Here is an 18046-nt window from a genome sequence, read left to right as displayed (position 1 = left end):
TTGTTTGTTTGTTTGTTTGTTTGTTTTTTTGAAAGAAAAGGTTGCGCATAAAGAATGATTTCATTTCAATCCTTGTTTGGCTTAAGGAAAAATATTGTTTAACTGATTTGCCATTAGAAACCCTAGCAGTTAATGGATAAAGTTGCAAAAAGAAAATTCACAAAAAACCTCATGGTATTACCATATTCATGTTTTCAAGTTAGGTTTATCATTGTTGATGAAACTCTTCTTTATAAATTAGATACTTATGATATACAAAGTTAACCTTACTCTTGGTTTCAAAAGTTAAGCCTACTTATCTGAAAGGTAACAGTCTGAATGATATTGCGATTTATTCATGCCCAAGATCCTAGTATTGCGATTTATTCATGCCCAATTCCTGTTCAATGTTAAGTTCCCCAGTGCTCAATACTTGGCCTCATACTGTTTTTAATGTAAGAGATAATATAATAGTCTTGATTTTCCTGAGAGAATGTTATTTTACTAAAGTCTGTATACGTTATTACTGTATATTTGTTTGTACATTGCATTATCGAAAAAAAAGTTGCAGAAATGAAGTGAAAATGAAATTAAAATTCTTATAATATGAGGAAGGAGGGTGTTTTTGTGAGATGATGATAATCTTCTTTGTCACTTTATGGTGTATGTCTCTTACCAACAATAACGAAATAACATGCGGTCTCATGAGAACTTTCTCTCAGTCAACTTCGGTCGATTGGTTTTGATAATCAAATTAAAGCTGTCACATTTCGCCCGAGATGAATCATAACTTTGTGCCTACGCATGTAATAGAAGCCACGTTAATTGTAATAACTTATCGTTTATCGTTATTTTCATAATTTTATTCTAAAGGATGGTGATGATGATGATAATGAGATGTACAGTGTAATTATCTATACACCCAGCAAAAAAAAAAGAAAGAAAGTAAACGCTTTTTCAAGTCTAGACTTCTCATAGAATATGTGTCTGAAAGCTCATGTATTATATACCATGTTGAAGGTAATTTAATTGGCGATCAACCTGGTAGGTCAACAAAAAGGGAAACTTTACGCATGAGTTAACACCATTTTTTTCTCTTCCAGGGCACAAAAATAAAAATTGCAAAACTGAACAAGTTGTCATTCATGCGTATATGCGCTCTTCCATAGAACAATAAGAACAAACAACAAATTTCACACAAAAAGAAACATGAATTAAGTTGAAAAACTAAACCTTTGATCTCTATGATATCTTTAAAGCTCAAAAGATCAATGAAGGCTAAAAAAAAAATGAGAAAATAAAGCATCTTATGTCAAATCTAAATTCAAATGAAATAAGAGAAGAAGTAATAATTGACAAAAATGGTAGAAATTTGAGCTTTTTTCAAATTAGGGAATTGTAAATAATGTTTGGTTCTTGCAATTGTCACATGGATTCTTAAATCACTAGATTAAAAGAAATAAATAAAGAAATTCTGCTCATTTAATCATCTTTATGCTTTACTCCCTATGTCATTTGAAGTTTGACTTGACAGAAAATTCTGATTTTTCCTTTTTAGTTTCCCACTTTGTTTTTCTGAGAGGTTATAAAGAGATAAAGACAACAAACACTTATTTTTCCTATTTTATTCATGTCTCTCATTGTGTCCATGGTCTTTTGTAGTCAATGTTATCGTGAAGGTCATTTGAAAATGAAAGAGAACATGTCAATTTTTGCAATTTTCAATTTTATGCCTTGGAGAACAAAAACGAATGTGCTCACTCATGCGTAAAGTTTTCTTTTTAATCAACCTACTATTTTAATGGCCAATTAAATTACCTTTGATATGGCATATAATACATTGTTTTTTATGAAAACCTTCCATGAAAAATAGGACCTCGAAAAAGTGTTTACTTTCTTTTTTTGCTGAGTGTAAAATTGCCCTCATAGGTCATACTTTTCAAAACGTAGCACAGAACGGGAAGAGTCTCTGAGGGAAAGTTAGGTGTCCAAACTGAAGGTTGCTTTAATAGTATGTTTGACCACATTTTCATATAATAAGAAATCCTCAAATACAGCGCGTAAGAAGTAAAGACGAAAACAGAAATATGCATTGCATATAGGTATAATAGGCCCACTGTGTAACGGGTCCCTACTTTCCCTTCCCAAACATGAATTGCACTTGCAACACATTATTGCGGTGATACTAGACAACTGAGTATGACATTGGGGGGGGGGGGGGGGAGGGGGAATCATTCATTCATTCATTCATTCATTCATTCATTCATTCATCCTTTATTAATATTTCATTCATCATTCTGTTGATTTCCTAGAGTGACCCTTTCGTTTCATATACATCCATATGCCTTCCTTAAATGCATTTTAATTTCCCAGTGAACCCTTTTCAGAATGTTCAATCAATATGTACCTATAAAACCTTTTGATTTCTACTCGTGCTTTGACGCGATAATTATGTGTGAATTATTGAGCTCCAAGAGTACTAGTACTTGATTGATTTCATAAGGATAATCAGATTGGCTTTGTTGTACAGTATTATGCGTGTATGTGTGGTGCGTTTGTACGCATATCCGTGTGTGTCCCTATGTGTGTGTTAATAGCTGTGTGTGTGTGTGTGGGGGGGGGGGGGGGGGAGGTACCTACAATACCGACCGGCCATTCTCAAGACGCAAAGAATCTGATTGGCGAATCTCTCGATCTCGATCGCATATGGCGCACATACGTCCGACGTACGTACTGTACTGTACGTAGTGTGTACACAGGACTCATTATTGGTGGATCCGACTACTAGTAAACTGCAGGATCTAGCATATATAGAGCTCTTCTTCTAATTCATTGTTTTAATGCTTGAGCAGTCATCGAACAAATCAATTTAGGTCTGCACTTCAGGGAGTTCGGTGGAAGACCAACGTACAGTACGTTTACCCAGTGGATGCATGAAGTAATAACATTGCTTATACAAGGTCGTCAGAGCCTGGATGTCAATCAAAATCCAAAGGCTTAACAACATTTTATCTCCTCTTTAACGGATAATTTAAGGTTAGGTCTCTAACGCGAACGATACTTTCCAGCCACTCCGTACCCGGTAATCCACCGCAAGTCACACCGACGGAAGAGTTTCTGCAGTTTTACATCAGCTCTTGAAAGAGCCCATCGTTTTTGTGATTTATTGAATTTGGACGTAGGCCCTAAATCGTCTTGATCCGACTTGGCTGGGAAGGTGAAGAAGTGCTTCTTCTACTCTACTGGGTTCACGCCATAGCAGAGTGTTAGATCGTCTGCATCGCCATGGCAGCTAAAGACAATGTCGATGGACTCAACATGGAGATCAATACCTTAGAAAACGGAGTCGGAGCGAAGAAAAATGAAGCAGAGAAGACCGAGAATGAGGTTGTTGAAAGAACTGGTTGGGGAAATAAGATGGACTTCATCATGGCGTGCATCGGATACGCTGTTGGTCTTGGAAATGTGTGGAGATTTCCTTACCTGGTTCACAAAAATGGTGGAGGTGGGTAAATTATTGAATAGTAAATCATGCTGACATCCACTAGCAGTAACACAGTGAGTTAGTAGACCAATAGACAACTCTTATCGAGTACTGGTAGTAAAAATCACATGCTGGGGAGACCCGATTGTGCAACCCTGGACTGCCCCAAAAGGCCCAACTTTATTCGCAGCGCGATAATGGACGCCAGCCGATGGTCCTGTCCGGTTTTTTTGTTTGTTTGTTTTTTTTTTTTTTTTTTAACTTTTACCACTAACTTAAACTAGCATCATTCGGGAAAGAATAGATAAGATGGTCTCTAACGTTAGAAATAGTGAAAAGCTGTTCTAGCACTCACAATGAGGATGTTCAGTGAGTAACCAAACCAGTCACGCACACACACACACACACACACACACACACACAAATACTTCAACTGTGTCAGGAGGCTCATTTCATTTCTACACAACAGAATGTTTTCAGTTCCTGAACAAAATCCACGCCAGTTACCGTCACCCTAAAATAAGACCTCTATAGTCTAACAGAGATCTAACAGTTGAGTTAGTAGATCTAACGTTAGATTCTATATTTTTGTACACTTTACACAGTTACACTCGGATAAATTTAGCCCGCGCCCACGCCCATGCGGTAGGACTAGCATTGCCATGTAGACTCTATCATTAATAGTAAATAATACATTATTTACACTTTCATTTTGTTGAAATTAGCCATAGAATTATAAGGACCATTATGCTACTGTATGTACAGTGTACGTGACAGACTAATATTTACTCCAGTAATGAGTATTGTTCACGCATCCTGACAATCTTACCCAATTAAAAAGAAAAAATAAAAATAAAATAACATTTAGACTTGATCAGTTTTTCGTTGATAAAATCCAGACCGACTATCGCGTTGTAGCCTTGCTACATGCGAGTTGTAGGTTTTGCTGTGCCCATGGTTTTCACCGGAGCTAGCGCTGAACAACTTGAACGCTTATACGACCGAAGGCAGTAATGCACTTCCCTGGATTCTCTCGTGCCATATGCCAGGTTCTTTCAAATGATTTACGTTGCTCTCGGTTTTTGTGATATATTTTTCCCCTGTCAGATCGTAACGTAGAATCCTATGAAATCTTGGAAAGTGATGGAGAGGCTTAATTTTCTTGGAGTTTAATATTCCAAAACAAGTCGAACGCAACAGTGATCCGGGTTTTCTTTTGTTTGCGTTTTGTTAGTTTTTTTTTAAGTAGCCTATATAATATTCCAACATTACCAAGAAGCTGGATGGGCTATGTGTGTGCCTGTGGGTGTAGTATGTAGTAAAGAATTCTTTGTCAATGAAATGGGGACGTAAAACGTGTGCACGTGCAACCCAGAAAGTAGATCCCATTTGGCTACACGCATTCGCTATGATGGTAGAGTCTCTTCGTGTGAGCCGAGAATGCTCGCATAACTTGATACGGCTACCCTCCCGTGACCTTTCCGTCGCAAGGGTGGGCACAGAGGCGAAAGAACGGAGAACGAAGGAGGAGGATCCATAGGCGAGGGGGCAGACACTGTCACTGGATAGCAGGAACGTTAAGCAGGAACTTATTTAAAGTGCAATTTTATACCAACTATTTATTACGACTTCAATGGACAGAGAACAGTCAAAAAAACAGAACGGTAGGGTTTCATCAGATCGGATCTTTGCTAGGAAATATGTGGAATTTGATAGTTTCCAACGTTTTCTTGAAACAGCGTACATAAATATCGCATAAACTAATCATATCACAAGACTCTTACCTGCTCTCCCGCCCTGTTGTGCTCCTCTAACTAGAATAGACTTACTACAATGTTTACCTGAAATATACTATGGGTCAGGTGGTCAATGGACAGTTGTCAGTATTATATGACCTGCGATAATAACCTTTTGAGTAGCAGCCCCTGGAGTTGTGTTTTATGATAATATATTGTTGGCATAAGAGATCAAATTTAACTTTCGCGTACTTATAAATGAATACTTTATCATTTATTTAGAAGTATAATGAACATCCAATGTCCTCCTGTTACAGAAACAAGAGACTCTATCACTTTTTTTAAACATGACAACAAAGTACTGTTGGCAATCGATGGCCATAACAAAGATGACACTCTAAAGCTAAACTTGATACCAATCATTTGATACATGTACATGTCAATCTACAGCAATCAATGACATATGGGGGAAGGAGGAAGAACAGACGATATACAATTAACTCTAATAGAAGTATGTAATGTTCTACCAAGATAATTAACCTAGCTACCCTTATACAATTAGCTTTCTAGATAGACTGGTTTATTGTGACAATTTAGTTAAGGGTATAGAAACAGGAAATCATTTGGGACTCCTCAGTATAAGATTTAACATGCTATGAAAGGACGCGGCCAGTACGTGAAAATTGAGCCACCCAGGAAACTCCCTGAATACCAATCCTCGCAAGGAAACTGAGGAGCGTATAATATAATCAGGACGACATTAAAGGGAAACACTATTCACAAGGCACAAATAGAACCAAGGTGGCAGCTTATAAATTGAATACCCGTTTCTTATGCATTTGCATGTTTTGATTTCCTTCGATTTGATTACTTCATTGCGGTATCTCACATTTCATTTTGTATAGATGCAGTGGTTGTCTAACTTTGGTGCATCATGTAGGATGATTGAAATTGTGCACACATCTTCTTATTTTTTTATTATTATTTTTTTTTTTTGTTTCCTGCGAATCAAACCACACCGAGAATGAGACCTCCTTCCTTCTCCTTTGATATATCATACGGGATGATATAAAACTTCAGTCATAGCAAGACGTACGCACCAAGCTCAAAAGACCACGCACACACCTTGTATGTCATTCCCCTCGAAAGAAATCATTTTTGATCGCCTTTAGAATTGACAAGTGAAGGCAAATACTTTAATGCATTATATAGAAATAGAAATGAAAAGTGACGATACGAAGCAGATTGTTTAAAAGTTAAAAACCATTGGATTTAGCATTGTATTCGTGTGAACCACTGGCGTAGCCAGGGGGGGGCGATGGGGGCGGTCGCCCCCCCTAAGATTTGGACCGGGGATTTGGGAGGCGGAAAAAAAAAATGCGTGTATACTGTATGCATGCACATGAAGCGGGTCTCCTTTGCAACCTTTCATCAAATAAGATATTTTTTTGAATATTTCACTCAAATTGTGCACCAGATCGTTGAATTTCAATTCAAAATATGCAAAATCTCTCGTGCTTGGGAGGGGGAAACCCCCTCCCAAACCCTCCCCCTCTGTGCCTCTTTCCCTAGCTTAGTACACTTTTTAGATTTGCACAAAAATTATGAATAATTCTGAGTGCACAAGACTTATCACTTATATTCCGAAAACTCAAGGTTCCCTCATGTATAAGGGGAGTTTCCCCTTTTAATCGACCCTTTCCTCCCTCAGTCCCCCCCCCCCCCTCCCCATCAGTTGGTTTTTTTTTTTTGTGATTTCCCAAATGTTGATTCCATCAAATATGCGTATACGAGATATCTCAATTTCAACCTCAAAAAGGCAAAAGCTCCATCGGAAGGGAAGGGTGGAGATAACACTCGCCCACGCCTTCTCCCTGCTCGCCCGCCCCTCCCCCCCCCCCCTTCCGCCATGCATAGAAGTAGACTGTGGCTATACCCAGATCGCTTTATTTCAATTCTAAAAACGCAAAAGCTCCGCGAGCGGGAGGGGAAATCCCCCTTCCCCTAAGCTCTACCTCACTAGACTTTATACATACACACAGATGGTGCACATTCGGAATAAGAGCTAAATTCCGTGATTTTAACACTTCGATGAAAAAGTATTGCACCAAAAATTTGCACCAAAAATTTGCACCAGATCGCTGAATTTCAGGTCTGAAAACGCAAAATCACGTTCGTGTGGGAGGGGATATGCCCCTATCATCTACACCCTCGTGTGCATGCTTTTTCTGTTTGATTGCTGAACAGACAGCGTTCATGATATTCAGTGTAAGAATTAATACAAGAAGATTATTTAAATGATACCATTTTATAGGCATATTGTTCAATAATAATCTACACTAAAATATACTGCAACCTTAAACAAGTGGGACTGTTTCAACTCGTTAAAACACGCAAAAACATGCATCAAATTGCACCATTTGCAACATCAAAATGCAAAAAGTTCTCCCACACCTTCCCCTCCCCCCTCGCTCGCTCCGCTCGTTCGGGTTCAGTCGCGTTCATGATATTCAGAGAAAAAAATTGATACAAGAAGTGTATTTAAATCATTCCATATTACAGGCTAATTGTTCAATGATAATCTACATCAAGATATACTGCAACCTTAAACAAGTGGGACTGTTTCAACTCGTTAAAACACGCAAAAACATGCATCAAATTGCACCATTTGCAACATCAAAATGCAAAAAGTTCTTACCGTGGGAGGGGGGACACCCCCTCCCACACCCTCCCCTCCCCCTTCGCTCGCTCCGCTCGCTCGGGTTCAGTCGCGTTCATGATATTCAGTGAAAAGAATTAATACTAGAAGTGTATTTAAATAATACCATTTTATAGGCAAATTGTTCAATAATAATCTACACCAAAATATACTGCTACCTTAAACAAGTGGGACTGTTTCACGTCGATAAAACGCGCAAAAACATGCATCAAACTGCACCATTTGCAACATCAAAATGCAAAAAGTTCTTACCGTGGGAAGGGGGACACCCCCCTCCCACATCTCCCCTCCCCCGCGCTCGCTCCGTTCGCTCGGGTTCAGTCGCGTTCATGATATTCAGTGAAAAAATTAATACAAGAAGTGTATTTAAATCATGCCATATTACAGGCAAATTGTTCAATGATAATCTACATCAAGATATACGGCAACCTTAAACAAGTGGGACTGTTTCAACTCGTTAAAACATGCAAAAACATGCATCAAATTGAACCATTTACAACATCAAAATGCAAAAAGTTCTTACCGTGGGAGGGGGGACACCCCCTCCCACACCCTCCCCTCCCCCTTCGTTCGCTCCGTTCGCTCGCGTTCAGTCGCGTTCATGATATTCAGTGAAAAGAATTGATACTAGAAGTGTATTTAAATGATACCATTTTATAGGCAAATTGTTCAATAATAATCTACACTAAAATATACTGCTACCTTAAACAAGTGGGACTGTTTCACGTCGATAAAACGCGCAAAAACAAGCATCAAATTGCACTATTTGCAACATCAAAATGCAAAAAGTTCTCACCGTGGGAGGGGGGACACCCCCCTCCCACACCCTCCCCTCCCCCTCGCTCGCTCCGCTCGCTCGGGTTCAGTCGCGTTCATGATTCAGTGAAAAGAATTGATACAAGAAGTGTATTCAAATTATACAATTTTACAGGCAAATTGTTCAATAATAATCGACATCAAAATAAACTGCCACCTTAAACAAGTGGGACTGTTTCACGTCGATAAAACGCGCAAAAACATGCATCAAATTGCACCATTTACAACATCAAAATGCAAAAAGTTCTTACCGTGGGAGGGGGGACACCCCACTCCCACACCCTCCCCTCCCCCTCGCTCGCTCCGCTCGCTCGGGTTCAGTCGCGTTCATGATATTCATGAAAAAATTAATACAAGAAGTGTATTTAAATCATGCCATATTACAGGCAAATTGTTCAATGATAATCTACATCAAGATATACTGCAACCTCAAACAAGTGGGACTGTTTCAACTCGTTAAAACATGCAAAAACATGCATCAAATTGAACCATTTACAACATCAAAATGCAAAAAGTTCTTACCGTGGGAGGGGGGACACCCCCTCCCACACCCTCCCCTCCCCCTCGCTCGCTCCGCTCGCTCGGGTTCAGTCGCGTTCATGATTCAGTGAAAAGAATTGATACAAGAAGTGTATTTAAATGATACCATTTTATAGGCAATTATTGTTCAATAATAATCGACATCAAAATAAACTGCTACCTTAAACAAGTGGGACTGTTTCATGTCGATAAAACGCGCAAAAACATGCATCAAATTGCACCATTTACAACATCAAAATGCAAAAAGTTCTTACCGTGGGAGGGGGGACACCCCCCTCCCACACCCTCCCCCCCTCGCTCGCTACGCTCGCTCGGGCTCGGTCGCTTCGCTCCCTCGCAGACTAACCGCCCCCCCTAAGATGAAATCCTGGCTACGCCGTTGGTGTGAACCACATGGTAGCTAAATATACTGCGTGTAGTGATAAATTTCATTGTGAAGAGCTAGAAGACCATGTGCATGCACGGACTCCTAACTGAGGAGGAGCATGGACCTACGGAGGAGGAATTCGTTGGGGTGCGCTAAAACCTTGAATACCCCAACCGCCGGAGCTTGATCACTTGATCCCATTTCATTCAGAACTCCGGTGAAAGGGTGCATGACCTTACCTTGTCCGAAACGCGTCGTTTGAGATGGAGATCGCCTGACAGAGAGAAAGAAAGAAAGGAAGAAAGAAAGAAAAATGTCCGGAGGAAAAGACGAAGGAGAGAGAGAAAAAAAAAAAAGGGGGGATGGGGATTCGTCTACAGGGTGATACGACAAAATAATACGACAAAATAAAGGGGAGAAGCCCATCGCGACTATTACAGTTCAAAGTTTTGAATTTGGATCTTTATACATGTTTCTTCTTCGTCTGTGCAAAGTAGCAATGCTCTTTATAAAGTTGACAGTCAAAGTATACTGACACTGAAAGCACATAAGTGATGACACAGCCGCAGTAGCCACGTATTCACGCAGCGCCGACATGATAAGAAACTTTAAAGCAAATAAATTCGAAATTTGACACGTGATACTATAAGTATTTGAAAGTGTGGAAAGCGCAGCCAGGGATTTGGTAGCATTTTATAAGCAAGTACGCCTATTATACTCGATCGTGTTACCAAACGTTGACCTTTAGGAGAATTAATACAGAGTTACCAGTAGAAAATATTACACAAAGATTTTGGCAATATAACATCGTTACCAATTAGTATGCAGTAAAGTAAAGTACCCGGAAAAGGGTATTTGCGTCATGATGATATGAGGAGGAGGGGGGAGGGGTGGAAATGGAAGAGGAGAAAAACCCAGGATAAAAATGATTAGTACACCTACTCCTGGTTGTATCTTTGAGTGCATTTGTGTGTATTTTAACACGACAATTTGAAAAGTATACTAGGGTTATATTTTTCATATACTTTTTATTTTGTTGGTACTTTACACTGTTTAACAAATGGGTAATGAATCGCATATATTCCATGTTTGTTATCAACTTCGTCCTTTCGCGCGAAAATCTAGAAAAAACTTGCAGTAATGTAACAGATAAGGCAGTTATTATGTAACAAGACCGACTAAATTCGCAGATTTTTGAGCCCATAAGGGGAGTCCATCTTTCTTTCCTTGGTTTTAATGTCTCCATGTCACTGATATTTCCTTTTCTCCTTCAAAGAAAAAAAAAGTATGATTATTGCAGGTAAAAAGGCAATGTGTGGAGGCATGAAAACGAGCTTAATAATGACTACTTTTCTTACTCAGGTTTTGATTTGGTGTACTAGTATTCGGTGCACTTGGATTGTCTGCATGCGCTTGCGTGTGTTGAGATTTAATTTTAAATTGAGTTGACGTTTGTATAACGAAAGAATTCAGAAATGAGCGGAGATCTGATGTGTGAATACAGCACTACAACCTTCCCCATGTCGAGAATTTTTGAAATGACTATTATATTCTCATACATAACAAATAGCTTCACAGCATTTTGTTTGGGGATGAGAACTGGCCTAAAAAAATTGTAGAATGTTTACAACTAGACTGGCCATCAAGGAATAAGCGAAGGTTCAAATGACATTATCGTTTGTCATATACAAGTCTCATAACAAACTCTATACGATGAAAGCATTGATGGTCTGTAACTGAAAATGCGGGAACCCTGAGCTCAATATATTATGTCCTGGAGGATTTTCTCTCTGGAGCCCCAAGTTACGATTTAATTGTTTTGTTTTGTTTTGTTTTCCACAACCCGATCTGTATTTTCTTTCCTTTATCACCATTACGTATGCCTACACTTTTGAAAAAAAAATGTATAATTCAAACTGATCTCAATTTCAGGAGCTCCAAGAACCATTTTCAAAGCATCCTTATATACTTACCAAGTGTTGTTTGCACATGAACATGTCCACTTTGACTCCGTTTTAGAAGACATTTTGACATTGCATGTATTGCCTGTCATATCTTGAAATTTAATCATTTGTCAGTGAAAGGGAACCAGACTCTTCACCAAGGCGTTAAACATCACACCTAACTGAGCAGCAAAATGCGTGCAAGCATTTCTTTTCGATTCAGCGTTGACACCCAGTAACCCTTCAGTGATGCTGAAATTTATCGAGGATGTGCAATACGACATATAATGGTTAATAATATGACACCAAGGAGCTCAATAAGTGATTAAAAAAAACCAACAACAACCGAGTCCCCATGTTCCTTATTCCAGAGCAGAAAGTGCCAAACGATTCTCGGGTTCCCCAAGCACGATTGACGATCGTGACTTACTTTCTGTTCCATTGTATAGTCTCCTTTCAGTCTCATGCATGTATTTTGTGAGTCTGATTGCTGTTCCTATCTTCCTCGCTATAATTAAGAACATACCATTCAAAATCGATTTCATAACTTGCGATTAAACGATAAAAGTAATAGTTGCGTAGTCGTGCGATAGTAAAGGTTATAATTGGATTATACTGCTGCTTCGAATACTTGTAACAGTTGAGGTATAGCAGTCGACGTAGACAGAAATACAATTATGTTCTGTATTGATATTATACAAAATGTTTTGCATTGAGAGTTTCTGGTTAAAACTATGGGCAGAGGTGAATCCAAAATAGTACAATTCACTAAGGGCTACGCAGACCGAAGTGAATAGTACAGGCACCGAAGCCCATAGTTTTAACCAGAAACTCGAAAAATTTAGGCATGATATATTTGTTTAATATTCTGGTCAAAAATTCAAACACAGGAAGGGGAAAATGTGACGCAAGAAGTCATGATGTGGTGGATACGATGTTGTGGAGGGATCCTACACTGGCCGTACGGAGCAGCGCACGATGTCAAAATTGCTTTGTGATGTCACGATTACTTTGTTAGACACATTTCACAAAGTGACGGTGCGAAGCAGTGCGCGATGTCGGAATCGCTTTGTGATGTCACAATTGCTTGTGACATCATTTCACAAATAGTTTATTCTAAATAATGTGACGTCATTTTGCAAATAGAGTGGAGTGTCAAACATGCCAAAATTCTGACATACCTGAATATACCTCACGTGCAGCTCTTTTAAGCAATCACTATATATATATTTTTTTTTAAAATCCAAAATATAATGCATAATAATGTAACAGGCCTAGCAAACTGTAACAGTGGAATACTAGTGATACAAGCAGGTAATATTTTGTGCCATTGGATGCGCCGCTGATTGGTTAGGCCCTATAGTGATGCTGATATGGATATGTATTATACTCTTATTTACCACTTAAATGTATCTCACTAGTCACAACTACATTTTTGTTCATGTTACGACATCCCTCAATTGTATTTATAAGGATAGCACCATGTCCGATTCCAATAAGAAAGGTAACTGTGCAGGTCAGTATGACATTGGTCTGCATGACGGAAGATGCTAAGTAAAAAGAAATGGATACAATGATATACGTACAAATTATAATCAGCATGCAGGATGAAGCGGTTGTATGAAAAAAAAAAACGTGCCAAGAATTACATGATAACACCGATTTTAGCACGAGGACCCGTTCAAACAATATAGATTTTATTAAGCATATAGTTAACGATTTCGGAACAGGACAAAAGCTACCGGTGTTTTTGTATCAGTGTTAATGGGTTGCCGCAAGTATATTTTCCATTTTTCTTTTTCCTTACCCAAACTTTTGACGAAATTGCATTCGACATGTAACAAATGCCAGCCAGCTTGTTTTCTCACCATTCCGAAATGCAGGGTGAAAGGTCAATACGCCCGAGATTTCCTGAACTGTAGGACTATGTGAGTCCTTCTTTCTCGACTTTTGCTGCAATATATCGACGTTCCTGTACGTAGTTCTTTTCATGAAAAGATGTACCAAGCACCACGATCGATCTCCCTCGAAGAGTTTTGTAATTATGACACGAGCGACATCACTGCCCCTTCCTCTTTCCACCCCTCCCTAACTGCAATCTATACCGCGTACCTCGGATATCAAGACTCCTCGACTTTGCCGGCTGCTGAAATACATCTTCCTCTTCTGAAGAATCGTGTTTGGCTATTGTGTATGAACGTACTGATAGTTGTTGTTGTTGTTTTTTTTTTTGTTGTTGTTTAATGTGTACTCCTCTTTTCGATGATGTAAATACTGATAACCATCTCTGTTTGGATGGGTAAGAATGATGTCTCTGTAATTGTTTTTTTATTTTTTCGCTCTCACAATGAAGCTTACAAACTTTATGCTTGAGAAATGTATATTCCCATTCTCATCCTTTCGGCAATGCCATAGCTGGCAGTATCAAATTTATAGAGTGCTCCATTTAATTCTAGTGAATAACAACAACAAACTGACAGTCAAAGAATTTCTTGATTATCCGACAAAAGAAAATTTGCCAAAAGTTATCGTAATCAATAATATAGGTAAGAAAAATGAAAGATGCAGGACAAAGGGCAAGGGGAAAGGTCATTGAACTTCGGCTGAAAGGAGTCAAATAGGAATGTATGAGCAATTTATCTCCGTGAAACTTATTGTATACCTGTAAATATAACCAAATAAAAATTCTAGAGGGAAAGTAGTGGGCGCTGGAATGAAAGTTCAAAGATCGATTGAAAATAATAACGTTTCACTATTATTTAGTATCTTCATGAAGCTTTAAGGCAATACATTCACATGCATTGCCTATGTATTGCCTGACAATGAATATCTTTGGAAAGTTTGGGTCATGGATAATAGTTCAAAGGTCAAATTTAAGGCTCAAATGCAAAAATGACACTAATTAATGCTGAAATTACACTATATATTCATACCTTACAAAATGATTCAATGTATACACTTAAGTTGATACTTAAATTACCGCAAAATGATCTGTAGGAGAAATTTTTGGACATGGGGTCGAAGGTCAAGTGGAAATGCTTGGAATTTCACTGTTTTTCTTGTCTGGTTAAATGACTGACAGAATTGCCATGAATATTGGTGTGTATATTACCCCGACGTGTGATTATTTGAAGAAAGTTGTAGGCTATGAGGTCAAAGGTCAAGGGTCAAAGGTCGAATGAAACTTGGTTCACGGAGGAACAACCACAGCACATTATACCATGGGGTTTTACCATCAATCTTTCCAACATGTCATTTCAACATCTTGCCAATCATACGGTGAAACTCGTCTCGCATTGTCAATACTGTAGACCTATGCTATATTGGGAGAACAATGCGATATATAGCGGAGCTCTGGGCATACCATCAGTCGCCAAAGCGACATTTCTAGTTTGGGATTGTGATTTATCAATAACTTGACATTCAACTGCCGCTAAACTACTATTATTATCTCGAATATTGCCGTCTTACTCAAAGAGTAATTCGTGTTTATAGCTTTATTAGAGATGTCTTTGAAGCATTCCAGCCATGGAATAAGTGGAAAGAAATAGAGAGGAAAAAAAGGAAAGTGGTTGCCGCGTCTTCACTGCAGTGTTTGTGTTGGCAAGAACGGAATACCTTTCCTTCGAGAATTCAGACCGCGCGGGTTGTTTGGCATTTGGCCAGATCGTGCATCACGTAAAAGTGACGCAGATGGACTTTTAATGCTCCTATTTCAAACTTGAGGCAGAGGTATAGTCTAGGCAGTAAGCTTCCAGGTGTAAATGGTATTTCCTCAAGATTCTCCGATGACCAATCCTAACGCGATTTCACAACATGTGTATTACAAGTATAGTAAGTTGTGCAACTTACCTCAGATCCAGAGCTTGTAATTATCAGAGATTCGCAATCATCACGCAGGTAACCAGGATTGCAGTCAAAAGAGCAAGGAAACACCCCCCCCCCCCCAATATATATATATATATATATATATATATATATATATACATATATTTGGTTTTTGCTCTGTCACTACGTTTATCAAGTGTTTTTAATGAATCTGAACCTTCGATTACAACGCAAATTGCATCCAGTTTAACTTGCCACAATTGCGTATTCAGTGACTTGCAACTATTTTGCCGAAGGCTTGTTCTTTTGAAGGTTGCCCCCTTTTTAACATATCAGTATGGGTAACATGGGTAATATAATAGGCCTATATACGAGCATGGTCATTGGTGGATCAAGATGGGGTAAAATAAAATAGGTACGTGTGTGTTCTCAGCGATGGCAGAACTACGAATGGGGATGTTCTTTCATCTCAGACACAACTATCAAGTACAGGGTACAAATAGGACTGCGACTTTCAGCAGCAATTTATACTCGCTGTCTGCCGAGGTATGGGTTTACAGTAAACTTGAACTTTCACCTCAGTAACAGTTTACTGGGTCACGGTTTTCTCGAGAAAACGTCCTCATCTTGAGTTCTCTTTTCTCAGCCCTAGAGGGAATCTGCACAGTTCGTCGTGTTCTGAGTATAGGCCTCACGCTCCTTTTCCGGGCTCCCATATAAACCTGTGTTAAATGCAGCATATTCCATGAATCATGAAAAATCAATCGAATCATAGAATTTTTTTAAATTGAAGTAGATGAAGGAAAATTTTCTCTGCTTTCAAGCAAACAACATATTTTGGGATGTTGTCCAGCTCTAAAAAAAGTTAAGAGCCTCCATACGAGACTAGTCATCCAGTCACTCTCAAAAATGATAAAAATAGCAAATTACCTCATACATCAATAAAAAAATCATTAAAAATACAAAAACCCTGATTCATTCAACTTCTTTATAACCTGCAGAAGCTCCTGTCCTCAAGCAATGTCAAACACTACCAAAAGTGGCAATTTTCTACTTGACTGATTTTTAATGATTTTTTTGGTAAAAAATAACATTACCTCATCTTTGTACTGCCTTCCCGGTAGGCAATGCGCGAGTTGAATTAGGAGCGTGAGGCCTATAGAGCAGTCAAGTGCTTCCAAACACTTTTTGAACGCTTTCATCTTGTAGAGATATTAATTCCGACTACAACGATATAAAACTTTCTACATTTCATGCTTGTTTTCAGCAGAGTGGACCCCATCAAGCTACAATGCACCATGTACTGAAATCCAATCAATGCACCCTTGCTGGCATTATACCTTGGGTTCGGTGAAATTGGATGTAGGGCCCAAATAGACAATAATTCAATGACATTCATTCAGTCCAATTTGAAGGTTTAAATGCTGGATACCCTGAAAACCTCCCAAAATATCAAAATGATTATTCATATTATATCAAGGTAAATATTTAAGTTCAATGAGCAAGAAAGGGAAGTTCAATTTCACTGTTCCATGGAGCATTTGAGCCCACCACCAGGCCATAAATATACTATGATGTACTTTTAAAATATATATCACTGTAAAACTCGATATAAGGTAGGGATTAGAGTTCACAGAGGTTAGAATATGAAGGATAGAATAAGATAGGATGGGAAATGTGGGGGGGGGGGGTTCCAGGACATGCCTACAGAATGGCCCTACATAAGGGCAACAACAGAGAGCATGAGTACAGGTTTATACATTTTATGTTTTGTGGGGTTAGTGAGATGCTTGACTGCTTTGATCTGGAGTCAGAATGCAAGTGTTCTTTATTCACTGTTCTCCAGTATTATTATTCCAACACATTTACATGGTCACAGCCTTATTGACTCGGCCTGTAAGCCAGCATACCACTGGATCATCACCCGCACTCTTGTCCATCTTAATTTCTAACTGTTTGGAATAATGTTTGCTCCACTCTTCCGCATATCCAAATCTTCTTGCTTGTCGCCATAAAACACCCCCCCTCAAAAAACAACAACAAAGAAAGAAAGAAAGAAAGAAAGAAAGAAACAAACAAACAAACAAACAAACACTGTTGTATAAAAACGTTCATGAACAAACCTGCTGGCTCCCTCAGATCCAGGACCAGAATATTGTGTATGACAACCTGCAACACAGATATATTATTCATTAAATGTCAGTAAATGACTATGACACTTTGAAAACTGATAGTCCTGCTACATTTTTCTGAGAGAATGACGCTGAGTTCGTTGTTAGAATGAAATGCAATGGAGTGAATGTGTAGACCATGAGTGGTGAATAAATGGCACATGGCTGGTGGGTGAACATGAATTCGTACAGCAAGGAAACTTCCAACACAAAAAACCACTGTCTGCATGGGACCAAGCACGTCCATCACAGTTTTTACACACATAGCTCTCCATTTTCACAGTAAAAGTGAAAATAATACAGTTACACTGTCACTGGGTGCTAGTTTTGAGGTGTACAAGTAAACTTAAGGATATATTTATAGGCCCACAGTTAGGACGAGGGGAAGCTAGGCAGGGTGAGGGCTAGGGCGTAAGTTACCATACTCGGTCTAACTTTAGACTAACGTTATAGTTCTACACTA

The 18046-nt window shown here is 38.8% G+C and overlaps 1 protein-coding gene across 1 annotated transcript in view; it reads left to right on the top strand.

Moving 5' to 3' along the window:
* The first annotated feature begins 2741 nt into the window (after window positions 1–2741).
* Window positions 2742–18046, top strand: part of LOC139724047 (sodium- and chloride-dependent GABA transporter 1-like) — a 39513-nt gene continuing 24208 nt past the window's right edge. The window contains exon 1 of the mRNA XM_071635245.1: window positions 2742–3484. Within this exon, the coding sequence (XP_071491346.1) occupies window positions 3265–3484 (220 nt within the window). The 5' untranslated portion in view covers window positions 2742–3264. The remainder of the gene's footprint in view (window positions 3485–18046) is intronic.

The sequence above is a fragment of the Diadema antillarum genome, unplaced genomic scaffold (genome assembly GCF_040938485.1).
Source record: "Diadema antillarum isolate AM-2024a unplaced genomic scaffold, OU_Dant_1.0 scf00000205, whole genome shotgun sequence".
NCBI lineage: Eukaryota > Metazoa > Echinodermata > Echinoidea > Diadematoida > Diadematidae > Diadema > Diadema antillarum.
Note: the sequence above shows the minus strand (reverse complement) of the source record. Positions and strands in the feature narration are given on the sequence as shown.